General features: G+C 31.4%; 3 protein-coding genes across 3 annotated transcripts; all 3 read left to right on the forward strand.

The window, feature by feature from the left end:
• Positions 1-2,184: 2,184 nt before the first annotated feature.
• On the forward strand, positions 2,185-2,917 carry LOC124922401. Its single transcript, XM_047463136.1, has 2 exons — positions 2,185-2,811; positions 2,873-2,917. The coding sequence occupies exons 1-2, from the start codon at positions 2,185-2,187 to the stop codon at positions 2,915-2,917; spliced, it is 672 nt and encodes a 223-aa protein (XP_047319092.1).
• A 7,862-nt stretch (positions 2,918-10,779) lies between these two features.
• LOC124920575 (15-cis-zeta-carotene isomerase, chloroplastic-like) lies at positions 10,780-12,346 on the forward strand. The gene is made up of 4 exons (XM_047461082.1): positions 10,780-11,264; positions 11,355-11,501; positions 11,593-11,802; positions 11,885-12,346. The coding sequence occupies exons 1-4, from the start codon at positions 10,857-10,859 to the stop codon at positions 12,218-12,220; spliced, it is 1,101 nt and encodes a 366-aa protein (XP_047317038.1). The 5' UTR covers positions 10,780-10,856; the 3' UTR covers positions 12,221-12,346.
• Positions 12,347-13,332: 986 nt separating this feature from the next.
• LOC124922816 (photosystem II 5 kDa protein, chloroplastic-like) lies at positions 13,333-13,878 on the forward strand. Its single transcript, XM_047463529.1, has one exon. The coding sequence runs from the start codon at positions 13,407-13,409 to the stop codon at positions 13,719-13,721; it is 315 nt and encodes a 104-aa protein (XP_047319485.1). The 5' UTR covers positions 13,333-13,406; the 3' UTR covers positions 13,722-13,878.
• Positions 13,879-14,192: the final 314 nt, after the last annotated feature.

Here is a 14,192-nt window from a genome sequence, read left to right on the forward strand (position 1 = left end):
ATTCATGGTACACAATCTTACTACAAGGAAATGATATATACAATAAAAAGAAACTATATCTTTTGTTGTATACTCTTGATATTAGGAAATAAGATTATCACAAAAGGTAATTAGATCTTTTATTATGGAAATACAATTATGAAATATGGTAAAAATATTTTGGAAAGTCTCTTTGAGAGTTTTAGACAAGATATTGATATTGACCTAATTGATGCTTATTTAAAGGTGTAGTTGGACACTTTAGAAAGCCAAGTCTTTGCCTTGATAGCATCGCTTCCTTGTGACTTGTGTGTGATCTTCTATTATGAGAGAATCATTGTAATACTCCTATAACAATCTTGATAATAAAGTTGAGAGCCTTTTGTGCTTCGAAAGTGGATGTAGGGCTATTTTGGGGGAACCACTATAAATTTTTTGTTTGCGTTCTTTAGTTGCTTTCTTTCGTTTCCGCAATTGTTCGATGTTGTTAATGAAGGAATTATGTCCTTTAATTCAATGTGCAATGACTAAATGTGAATAGGTCAATTAAGAAAATTAATTTAATCCAATTATTTTAGGAGTCGTAGTGCTTTGCTAGAAGCCAACTATGATTAATAGGGTAATACCTACAGCTATTATAATTGGGTCCTACGAGGTCACACATATAGGGTTTACCAATAGATGAAATGAGAATGATTATATTACTAATATATTAGATATTAGTAATATATATTATTCCTTTTATTTTGAAATAAAAGAGTAACTTTGTGGATAAACAATATATTAGATATTGTTAAAGACGTTTAAGCAAGAAAGAAATAAATATATATATTGAGGATATATTTATGAAAGATAAAATTATAACATATTTTATTGTCATAAATATGTTACGGTTTATCAAAAAGGAAGGTGGAAGGTTTCTTACATGACAATTAAAAGGGAAATAAATTTTCCAAGGTGAGAAGGGCATTTAAAAGGATGATTATTCGATAATCAATGAGACACACAAAAACTTCCCCATCCCCCTTTTTCTATAGCTGGAGAGAAGTTCTTTAGAACAAAGGGTGCTCTTGATTCTGAAAGCAAGCAATCAGATTGTTTCCTTTGGTTATCCTACGATCTAGCAATCGACGGTAACCGGATCTATTGGAACTCGTGTGGACTAAATAGAGGAGCAACAAGTGGGGCTCTGATCCTGATCCAATCAACCAGATCTGTCAAATTCACGCATCAAAGGTATACCATTTCAAGCTGTATGTTTATTCTATCAGTTATGCTTTTATATCAATGATTAGGTATTTTAGATTAGATCTAAAATTTCCGCACATATACCTAATCTAAAACCAACAATGGTATCAGAGCCAGGTTGCATAAACTGATAGAACTATTTGATGCAATCTGAATAATAATCTAACAAGTTAATGATTAATTATAATATGATGATATTATTCGTAATATACAGTTAATTGATCTTGTTATGAAATATAATAAGTTTTGTTTAGAATTAAAATATATAAATATGATTTATATTATTTACTTTTTCTCAAAAGTTAAGAAAAGAAAATGCAAGTTCAAGATTAATACTCTTGAAAGTTACTACATGTTGAACCTTGAAGGATAGTGATCCGTAGAAAAGATTACATGTTTTAATATACATTGTTTTGGTTTTATTTATAACTATTTTTTTTTCACTTTTAAAATAAAACCAATGAAAGATTTTAGTTCCTAAAGAAATTGGGAAAATACCTTTCCACATCATAACCCAAGCAGTTTACGGTATTATTTTGGTTAGATGGGTTTCGCAAAAGCGATTGTGTCTTTCCTCTACTGTATACTCTTGAGGGTGAATCTATATAAGGGATTCATAAACATTGATATGGTTGTACCCAACAAGAGACCAATACCAAGTCTTGGATCTTGAGGTATAGGGATGACTCTAAATTGGATTTAGATTATCAACCAAGAATTATAAAGAAGTTATGATTAGTAAATATTGTTTACTTACCCTGAATATACAAGGTCTAAGGCAGTGCAAAAGTACGTTAGACTTTTATCAAATGGGATCTTGGAATCATTTTGTTCAGAAAGGAACTATAATAATTTGAATAAAATGCGCATTCACTCCTGTTAAATTGTTTATCACAAGTGTTTGCATTGTCAATACATAAACTAATTAAGTTGTATTTAAATAACATATTGTAGATAATGGCAAACGATAATTTGAAATTCTCCCTGCGCTCCATTATTGAGAAAAACAAGTTAAATGGGACTAATTTCCTAGATTGGGAAAGGAATCTGAGGATAATTCTGAGGTCCGAGGGACGTGAGGACGTTCTTACTACCCCTATTCCAAAAGTGACTGATACCTCGTCTGACGAGGAGAAGGAAACAGCAACCCAATTGAAAACTGAGGCTTTACCTGTCACTTGCTTAATGCTTGCTGCAATGGAACCTGATTTGCAGAAGAGGTTTTTGAGTTCCGATGCTTATACCATCACAACTGAGCTGAAAACTCTGTTTCAGGATCAGGCAAGGATTGAACGATATGAAACTCACAAGGCTATACTTGATAGCAGACTTGTGAAAGGGAAACCCGTAAGTCCTCATGTGATTAGTCTAACTGGGCTGTTCAAGAGGATGGAAGATTTGGGGACCCCTTATGACCAAGAGTTGGCCACGGATATCGTTCTTAGATCCTTACACGATGGTTTTGCACCTTTTAGAATGCAATACCATATGAATGGACTAAAGCATGATCTAAATGAACTCCACAACCTGCTTAAAAATGCAGAAGGCAATATCACTGATGACAAGAGGAAGGAAGTTCTGAATGTCAATAGTGGGAAGGGTTTTAAGAAAATGGCTAAGAATAAAAACAATTACCAAAGAAAAGGTAAACAAGTTGCAAAACCCAAGGGTGATGAGAAGCCAAGAGTAGCTTCTGAACATGATTGTTTTTATTGTAAGGCACCATTGTTGTCACAATAGATATCAATAGGCATTGAAATGCTAGGAACAACACCGAGTTCATCCAAAAATTTCCTTATCCAAACAGCTTCTTTTGCTGCTTCACTAGCAGCAATATACTCAGCTTCTGTTGTAGAATCTGCTACTGTATCCTGTTTGGAGCTTCTCCAGCTCACAGCTCCTCCATTAAGGATGAAGACATAACCCGATTGTGACTCAAAGCCATCTCGGTCAGTCTGAAAACTTGCATCAGTATAGCCATATACGATTAATTTTTCATCTCCCCCATATATTAAGAAATCATCCTTGGTCCTTCTCAAGTACTTCAGGATATTCTTAGCTGCACTCCAATGTGCTTCTCCAGGACTTGATTGGTATCTGCTACACATGCTCAATGCATATGCAACATCTGGACGTGTACATACCATGGCATACATGATAGATCCTATGGCAGAGGCATAAGGGATCTTGCTCATTTTCTCAAGTTCATCAGATGTTTTAGGACACTGCGTCTTGCTGAGATATACACCATGTTGAACGGGTAAAAATCCCTTTTTAGAATCTTGCATCTTGAATCTTTTAAGAATCTTATCAATATAAATTCCTTGACTCAGTCCAAGTAGCCTTTTAGATCTATCTCTATAGATCTTGATTCCAAGAATGTACTCAGCATTTCCTAAGTCTTTCATTGAGAAGCATTTCATCAGCCATTCTTTGACGGACTCTAGCATCGGAATGTCATTCCCAATAAGTAGTATGTCATCCACATATAATACTAGGAAATTTATCTTACTCCCACTAAACCTTTTGTAAACACAAGGATCCTCTTCGCATCTAATGAATTCAAACTCTTTGATCTTTTCATCAAATCGAAAGTTCCAACTCCTGGATGCTTGCTTAAGTCCATAAATTGACTTCTTGAGCTTACATACTTTCCCAGCATAATTCGGATCTACAAAACCTTCAGGTTGTGTCATGTACACATCCTCTTCCAAAAAACCATTTAGAAAGGCTGTTTTGACATCCATTTGCCATATCTCATAGTCATAATATGCAGCAATAGCTAGGATTATCCTAATGGATCTAATCATAACAACTGGTGAAAATGTCTCATCATAGTCTATACCATGAATTTGTCTATAACCTTTGGCAACTAATCTTGCCTTGTGAATAGATTTATTTCCATCTTTGTCATTTTTGAGTTTGAAGATCCATTTGCACCCTATGGGTTTGACCCCATTTGGCAAATCTATCAAGTCCCATACTTGATTTTCAAACATCGAATCCATTTCGGACCTCATGGCTTCAAGCCATTTATTGGAGTCTGGACCCATCATTGCTTGATTATAGGTGGAAGGCTCATTATGTTCTAACATAAGAACATCAAGGCTTGCATTTAAGATGAAATCATTATAACGTCTTGGCATAACCCTTGGCCTTTCCGATCTACGAGTGGGTTCAACTTGTTCAACGACTGAATCCGGAATCAAGATCTATAGAGATAGATCTAAAAGGCTACTTGGACTGAGTCAAGGAATTTATATTGATAAGATTCTTAAAAGATTCAAGATGCAAGATTCTAAAAAGGGATTTTTACCCGTTCAACATGGTGTATATCTCAGCAAGACGCAGTGTCCTAAAACATCTGATGAACTTGAGAAAATGAGCAAGATCCCTTATGCCTCTACCATAGGATCTATCATGTATGCCATGGTATGTACACGTCCAGATGTTGCATATGCATTGAGCATGTGTAGCAGATACCAATCAAGTCCTGGAGAAGCACATTGGAGTGCAGCTAAGAATATCCTGAAGTACTTGAGAAGGACCAAGGATGATTTCTTAATATATGGGGGAGATGAAAAATTAATCGTATATGGCTATACTGATGCAAGTTTTCAGACTGACCGAGATGGCTTTGAGTCACAATCGGGTTATGTCTTCATCCTTAATGGAGGAGCTGTGAGCTGGAGAAGCTCCAAACAGGATACAGTAGCAGATTCTACAACAGAAGCTGAGTATATTGCTGCTAGTGAAGCAGCAAAAGAAGCTGTTTGGATAAGGAAATTTTTGGATGAACTCGGTGTTGTTCCTAGCATTTCAATGCCTATTGATATCTATTGTGACAACAATGGTGCCATAGCCCAGGCTAAGGAACCAAGTTCGAGCTCAAAATCCAGACATGTTATGAGGAAGTATCACCTTATTCGACACATCATTAATATGGGTGATATTAGGATGTGTAAAGTGCATACAAATGACAACATTGCTGATCCATTGACCAAACCTATGCCTCGGCCCAAGCATGAGAGTCACACTAGGGCTAAGGGCCTCAAACATATTGGAGAATGGCTTAAATTTTTTTTTTTGTTTATGAGTATTAAACACTTGTTTAAGTTTGACTTGATGATTTTGAGATATATGATATTTCATATTTATTTATACATTGTTCTTAACAAATATTAAATAATATGTCCAAATAATTCATTATTAACAAATGGGATCACCTTAAGTGTTCTGGTGAATGAAACCCCATTAAGTGAAATGAAGTTTTGAATTATTAAAAGTCTATAGTTCGAAATCATCAAATGGACATAGATGATTTTATATGTTACTATATTGTATGCTGACTGATAGCGTCAGGTTTCATGAGCTATAGGGACATAGAGATGTCTAGTCATATACATATATGTGTATAGATGATACATATAAGACTGACCTGCTTTAATACTCTTCAATATTATAGAGTTTTAAAATTAAACCATATTTAGTAGATTCCTCAGACATGAGTATGTTATGGTCTCACTGGATAATTAGTATTTCTTTGACATTGTTAAACGCTTTCCGTAAAAGGGAGTTATAAAGGCAATTGTTAGGATTGCTAAAAGTTGAGTGGGAGCCATAGTCATACAAGACTGGAATAGTCCTCCTATTTCGTGTATACTCCGATACATTGAAAAGGGAATGGTGTCTCGGCCACTTGAAGAGTGAGAACTGAAAATGCATGGCCATGCTCGGATGGATTATTTGAATCATCCGTTTTATTTACAGTTCGAACTCAGAGTTCAAGAAACATATTTGATAAAGGATATGGATGTCATCATATCATCGAATAAGACACTAAGAGACAAGGTATCTTATATTGCACACTTGTTTAAGGACAAGTGGGAGATTGAAGGAATTATGTCCTTTAATTCAATGTGCAATGACTAAATGTGAATAGGTCAATTAAGAAAATTAATTTAATCCAATTATTTTAGGAGTCGTAGTGCTTTGCTAGAAGCCAACTATGATTAATAGGGTAATACCTACAGCTATTATAATTGGGTTCTACGGGGTCACACATATAGGGTTTACCAATAGATGAAATGAGAATGATTATATTACTAATATATTAGATATTAGTAATATATATTATTCCTTTTATTTTGAAATAAAAGAGTAACTTTGTGGATAAACAATATATTAGATATTGTTAAAGACGTTTAAGCAAGAAATAAATAAATATATATATTGAGGATATATTTATGAAAGATAAAATTATAACATATTTTATTGTCATAAATATGTTACGGTTTATCAAAAAGGAAGGTGGAAGGTTTCTTACATGACAATTAAAAGGGAAATAAATTTTCCAAGGTGAGAAGGGCATTTAAAAGGATGATTATTCGATAATCAATGAGACACACAAAAACTTCCCCATCCCCCTTTTTCTATAGCTGGAGAGAAGTTCTTTAGAACAAAGGGTGCTCTTGATTCTGAAAGCAAGCAATCAGATTGTTTCCTTTGGTTATCCTACGATCTAGCAATCGACGGTAACCGGATCTATTGGAACTCGTGTGGACCAAATAGAGGAGCAACAAGTGGGGCTCTGATCCTGATCCAATCAACCAGATCTGTCAAATTCACGCATCAAAGGTATACCATTTCAAGCTGTATGTTTATTCTATCAGTTATGCTTTTATATCAATGATTAGGTATTTTAGATTAGATCTAAAATTTCCGCACATATACCTAATCTAAAACCAACAGTTAATATTCTTGTATTAAGGGATACTTCATCTCCTGGTATCCCAACTAATCGAACTCGACTCGAATTGAATTGTAAATACTAGAACTTGAACTCGATCGAGTACCAAAATTTATACTCAAACTCGGCTCGATTACAATTCGAATTACTCAAGCTCGAACTCGAAAACTTAAAAATTAAATTAAAATTAAATTTTATTACTAAATAATATCTCAAACATAATATTATATATATTTCACAAACTACACATATAATCACAAAATTATTTAAGAATAAAAAATACAAATACAATCACATAATTTAAAGATAATCATTCAATCACAAACAACTCATTTTAAAATTACAAACGAAATTAAATATTTAAAAAAAGTTCATCACAAATATTAAAAGTTTGGTAATATGATAGACTGGTCATATAGTGATCTTCAAATTTTATATGATTCAAAATATGAAATAGTAAAGCAATGAACAAATAACTCTGGTAAAGTAGAATCCAAAAAATAGATACTTCGAGGTCTTTTGATAGAGAAAGAATCTAAATGATGGAGGAAGAAGAAGAGGGGTTTGGTCGTTTGAAAACGGAAGGAAAAGATAGAAAGGTTTGGCCGTTTGAGAGAAAAAGAAGAGGGATGAGTTTGGCTTGAAAATGAAGAAAGAGAAAATAAGAATGTAAGGAGAATAGAGAGAAATGAGTTTGGCTATTTGAAAATAAAAGGAGGAGAGACGTAGATGGTTTGAAATTGAAAGTAGTGGACGGCGGAAAAAAATTATATATATATATATATATATATATATATATATATATATATATATATAAACGAGTTCCTCGAACTAAAATTTGAGTTTAATTTTATAATCAAGCTACTCAAATTCCCCGAACTACTCACGAACAACATGGCTCGTTTCCACACCTACTTTTTACTCTATAACTTTCAAATAGAATACTATGATTTTGGTCCTCTAACAAATAAATTTATTTCAATTTTGTATGTTTTTTTTTTAAGTCTACCACACTCTGGATTTTTTTTTTTATCAAAATGGTAAAAAAATTACATTTGGTAAAGAAGTATATATCTAAATTTTGTTTCTTTAACGTGATATACAAATTTGACAATTTTTAGACCATCTTCATTCAAAAAATTCATTCTCAAACTCAAAATGGTAAATGTCACATTAAACAATAATTCATTTCCAATTAAAAAAATTCATTTTTAAACTAAAAAAATATTTTAGAAATATTTATTTTTATACCAATTTTTTAACATTTTCAATAACTATCTATATATTTATTAACTTTACAAATTAAACCACAATACTTTTTCAAACTTACCCCATTAAAAGTATTTATGATAAAATTAATTATAGATCAATATCGTATACATACTTATCTTATATTAAGAAGTGTTTTAAAGTATTTTTAAGAAATGTAATTATTGTATCTTGTTATTTTTTAGTTTTTTTTATTAATATTATTTATTATTATAAATTTATGATATGTAAAAAATATTAATAAAAATATATAGGATAAATAAAAATTATACATATAAATAAATTATAAATAAAAAATTAAATATAATAATTCACTTTAATTAGAAATGAAAGGATCAAATTAAATGTTTAAAATAAATTATATAAAAAAAAAAAGTTAAATATCCAAATTAAAATATCTTTAAACTTCAAAGAATTTTTTAAATTTTAATTAATATTATGTGTTTTGTAAACCGTTATCATGCATATATGCGTTTTTGACAGGGAAAAAATGAGAGAAAACGGATTATGAGTTTGTGTTTGGTGTGCTATTGGACCTGAAAACCCATTATGGTAAGAGAATGGTGTAGGGTTAGAGATGCCTTTAAGTATTCATATTTTTCATCCATTTTAGTTAAAATATTTTAATTAATTTTAATGATATTTTTCATACCAAATACAAATATATTGGTCGGTTTGAAAAAGACTATGAATATGGAGTTGTAATTGAGTCTTAGACTGAGAAATCAAAAATATTTTTTGGATTAATTTTTACATGGTATTAACTGTGAACTATTTTTAATTTATAAATTTAATTTTTAATTTATAAGTTTGATTATATGTATGTTAATTAATGATAAAATACAAAATTATTTATTTTTTAAAGATATTTTTTTTATTATATTCAAGTTTTAATATTATTACTAATAATTTGAGAATCACAATATTACTGGTTTGATAAAAGAAATAAATAAATAAAATCAAGTCAAATCCATGAGCTAAATAAATAATTTGAAGATATTTAATTATAAGAATATGCCCATAATGGTATTTTTATTTGAATATATTTTTTTTTAATTTTTAATTGAATTGATACTTAAAATGGTTTTGATGCATTTAAAAATATTTGTGTAAATATATCATTTTTGATTAAACATGTTATATAAAAAGTAATTATAAATATATGTAATTTTTAACAAATATAATAATAATTTTTAAATTAAGTACATTAAAGTTTTAACTAAAAAAAATAATCAAATTAAAATTAAGATAATAAAATGATCAAGTTATAAATAAAAAATAACATTATAATATTTAAATCAAAATTATAAAATATTTAAAATAAACTTAGAGATTATTTAAATAATATTAGTAATGATTTTTGAAGAGATAATAATATTTTTTTAATAAAAAGAATTAAAGGATATTAATATATATACAAAGGAGTAATAGAGAGAGAATTTGATGAGCGAATTTAGTGAGGGAATGACTTCACATCACCTGAAAAATGTAAAAGTGGAAGGAAAGAGAAAAAATAGAGAAATTATTTGATTTTTTCAGATGTCAAGTCATTCTCTCACCTAATCATTTCTTATATATATATATATATATATATATATATATATATATATATATATATATATATATATATATATATATATATATAATAAGTAATAATAATTTAAAATATAAATATTTAATATTTTAGTTAATGAATTAATTGATATGATATATAAATATAAAATAATTTTTTTTATTATTATTTAAACATTATAAAAAAGAAATAAGAGAAAGAATTCGGGCTGCTCCAAGCCTCCAAACACCCAAGTCACATATTAATTTTTGTTGTTTCCAAACCAAATCCAATTTGGATCCTCCATCAAGTGAGTTGTCTCAATTTCCAAATTAAAAAAATTATCATTATATGAAAAGGAGTTAATTGTTTTTTTTTAATTACACACAAGAATGTGACCATGAATGTCTTCTTTCACTCAATTTTGTAAGGATGAATTATATTTTTATCCATTTTTCATATCAAAAACATTTCTTACCATAAGAATCTTAGGCGGGTTTCAATTGAAATTTTAAATAATTTATAGAGAAATAAAATAATAATCAATAATAATTTTAAAAAGATTAATTTATTTTTGATAAAAATATTTAAATGTATATATAATAATAAAAAATTAAATTAATTTCTTTTAAAATTTTAATTAATGAAATGATGTTTTGATTTATTTTAAAAAATATATATTTAATAAAAGATGAATGAAATGCTAACAATATTTAGAAGAAATCAAGCTGCTCATTTTGTTGCAATTTGTATATATAGACTATATATTATACCAAGGGCCTTTCATAGATCTTATATAACTATATATCTTAATAAATCTCCTTTTATTTTATTCCAAATAATTTAGTTGAAGATTAGCAAAATTTCAACCATTTTAGATGTCTAGTATGAAATTATGAATTACAAATCATGACATTATCTTAGACAAATTTTGTCGAAAATTTCATTATAGCCTTTAATCATTTCAAAATATCTTACAAATGTCTGAAAACTTTGTTGGAAATGAATAAAGTATACTACCTTTGTTGCTAGCCACAAGGGTCTCTCTCGCCGGTAGCAATGGCGAATTCTATTCTGTTAACAACCCCAATCTCTTCCTCTGTTTTATATCCCAAACCCAAATTCCCCACCTTGAAATCATCCCATATTGTCACTCCAAAACAAATCGCCTCCAAATTCATATACCCGAATCATATCTCTGCTAATGGCAGACTTTCAGCTACCAAATTCAAAATTCTTCACAAGCTACGCGCCACCTCCGAAGTGGGCGAGACTAAAGAACTTCTCTCAGGGGAAGACTCTGCAAATTTCGACTTGTCCAAGCAGAAGCTCTCATCCTGGATTTACTTCGCCCTAATTCTTGGAGTTGTTCTCTTTATTCTTAATCTTGTTTGGATTGACAACTCCACTGGCTTCGGAAAGACTTTCATTGACTCTATTTCCACCGTCGTCTCCGATAGCCCTGAGGTTAGTTTTACATGGGTATTGAGTATTGACATTGATTCAGATTTATGATACCAAAATCAGAAAACCCAGCTGACATTTTTTATCTTGCAGGTTGTAATGTTTATGCTTACATTAATCTTTGCCATAGTTCATAGTGGCTTAGCTAGTCTTAGAGAGACAGGTGAGAAACTCATCGGAGAACGTGCATACCGTGTTCTATTCGCCGGAGTATCTCTCCCGTTAGCTGTTAGCACTGTTGTGAGTGTAATTGGTTTCAAATTCCAATAGATTACAAGCCTAATCTGCATACATATATATGGTTGTTGGATTGATGTAAAATTTGATTCAGGTGTACTTCATTAACCATAGATATGATGGGACACAGTTATGGCAATTGCAAAGTGTTAGTGGATTACACGAGCTTGTCTGGTTGGGTAACTTCATTTCATTCTTTTTCCTATACCCATCAACCTTTAATCTACTAGAAGTTGCAGCTGTAGACAAGCCTAAGTTACATCTTTGGGAAACTGGGATCATGCGAATTACGAGACACCCACAGGTAATTTACATGTGTAGATAGAGATGTTAATGTAACATGTATGAATGGGAATGATGTGATATGTTTTAAAGTAGAACAACAGATGGCGGGTCAAGTGGTTTGGTGTTTGGCTCATACAATATGGATAGGAAATACAGTGGCTATGGCTGCTTCTATTGGATTAATTGGTCATCATCTGTTTGGTGTTTGGAATGGAGATAGGAGATTGGCTCTAAGATATGGTGAGGCTTTTGAGGCTGTGAAGAACAGAACTAGTGTTGTTCCGTTTGCAGCTATTGTTGATGGTCGTCAGAAACTGCCCAAGGATTACTATAAAGAGTTCATTCGATTGCCATATTTGACAATCACTGGCTTCACCTTGGCTGCTTACTTGGCTCATCCACTTATGCAGGCGGCTAGTTATCGTCTTCATTGGTAGTAGTAGAATACTAGCTACCCTCACTAACTCATATCAAATAGAAACACATCGTACAATCATTCATCTGTTTCATATTTTATTATATAAGTTTCAAAGGTACATATATTAGAGTCCTTATGTTACCGATTTCGTTGTCCCCTGTTTCGAATCAATCAGAATACAGCTTGAATATTATAATAATAAATCAACTACGGGTTAGAAAAAAGATATATCCAGAACTCGGATATAACTCCGCTTCCTCCCGGGTTCAGCCTAAGAAGTGCAAATGAGTGAAGCTTCTTTCACTTCCCTATGTATTACATCACCAGCCCTTAGAAGCGCAAAAGAGTGAAACCGTTTTACATCACCGGCCTTAGAAGCGCAAAGAAGTAAAACCGTTTTACATCACCAGCTTTAAAAGCGCAAATGAGTGAATCATCTTTCGCTTCACTTCGTATTACATCATCAGCTCTTAGAAGCGCAAAGAAGTGAAACCGTTTTACATCACCAGCCTTAGAAGCACAAATGAGTGAACTATCTTTCGTTTCCCTCCGTTTTACATCACTTTTACATCAGTCTTACAATGTAAAACGTAGCCCTATTCAATGAAGCTTGCTTCAAACCGTTTTACATCAGACTTACAATGTTACCTTCACCCACTCATTTATAAATAGAAAGAACACATCATACATTCATTGATATGTTTCATATTGTATAAGTTTCAAATGTACATATATTAAGGTAAGAATTCAGATGTTCTTAAATTCACACTCAATCTAACAATTAATATATCCAATAAGTTATCTTAAATGATAAAAGTGGATATTATAAGATAAAATCAGATTCCTATATGTAAGACAAAGTAAAAGTTATATCTATAAGATTCTTATTATTATGCTAAAAAAATTACAGTACAAGTTTAATAATAAATGACAATAGAAGTCAAAATAGTAATAATTCCATGAAAATAGAAGAACCAGACACCAAAAGTAAAAGTCCCACAGCCACGTAATGTGCTGGCAAAGATAGAGTAACAGGTGGCAAGATCTGATTTGAGGAAAGACTATCCATTTTGGATAAGCAAATGGATGGCAATTGCTTCTACTTGATCCTCTCTTTTAACCCAACACAATTTGCTACTCTGCAAACCACACACACCATTTAGAAACAGAGAAAGAGAGAGAGAGAGATTAAAGATCGAAAAAGAATGGCAGCTTCCATGGCAATGACAGCATCATTTCTCGGCATCAGGCAGGCGCCGGCCGGGATAAGCAACCGCAGGAGTAGTGTCGTGATGGCAAAGGCCAGCTCGACGGTGATGAAGATCGAGAACCAGGAGGAAGAAGAGAAGAAGAGCAGCGGGAGGAGGGAGCTTGTGTTCGCGGCGGCGGCGGCAGCCGTTTGTGGCGTGGCTAAGATTGCAATGGCGGATGAAGAGCCAAAACGTGGTTCTCCGGAAGCCAAGAAGAAGTATGCCCAAGTTTGTGTCACAAATCCCACTGCCCGCATATGCCGTTACTAATAAATTCAGAAAGAAAGACAGACAGAGAGAAAGAGTCTAATCGAGTATTCATTTATTGATCAGATCAAATGTATGTAAGAAGAAGACTTTTCATCTGCTGTAGTACTAATATTGCTTGTTCATCAATCTCGAATGCTTGTTGTTTTTTATTTTATTTCTATATCTTATTTCAATTTAAATAATCATAAACAAACTTACATACAATAATAAATAAAAATATTATCAAAATATGTAATAATTTTATGATTAAAGATTATTTTATTTTTACCATTATTAATTAGTTGTTCAAAAATTAACATAAGATTACCAAGATTCGGTGGCTCGATTTCCTGTCTTGATTATGGAAGTGTTAGATAAAAACCACCTCATAATAACAAACATTTATAATTTATTAGTTTTCAATTAATCAAAACATAATATAATGAGACAAAAACTTTTAAGCATGGAAAACACTTCGACAAGAGTAAAAAA

The sequence above is a fragment of the Impatiens glandulifera genome, chromosome 1 (genome assembly GCF_907164915.1).
Source record: "Impatiens glandulifera chromosome 1, dImpGla2.1, whole genome shotgun sequence".
Classification (NCBI taxonomy): Eukaryota; Viridiplantae; Streptophyta; class Magnoliopsida; order Ericales; family Balsaminaceae; genus Impatiens; species Impatiens glandulifera.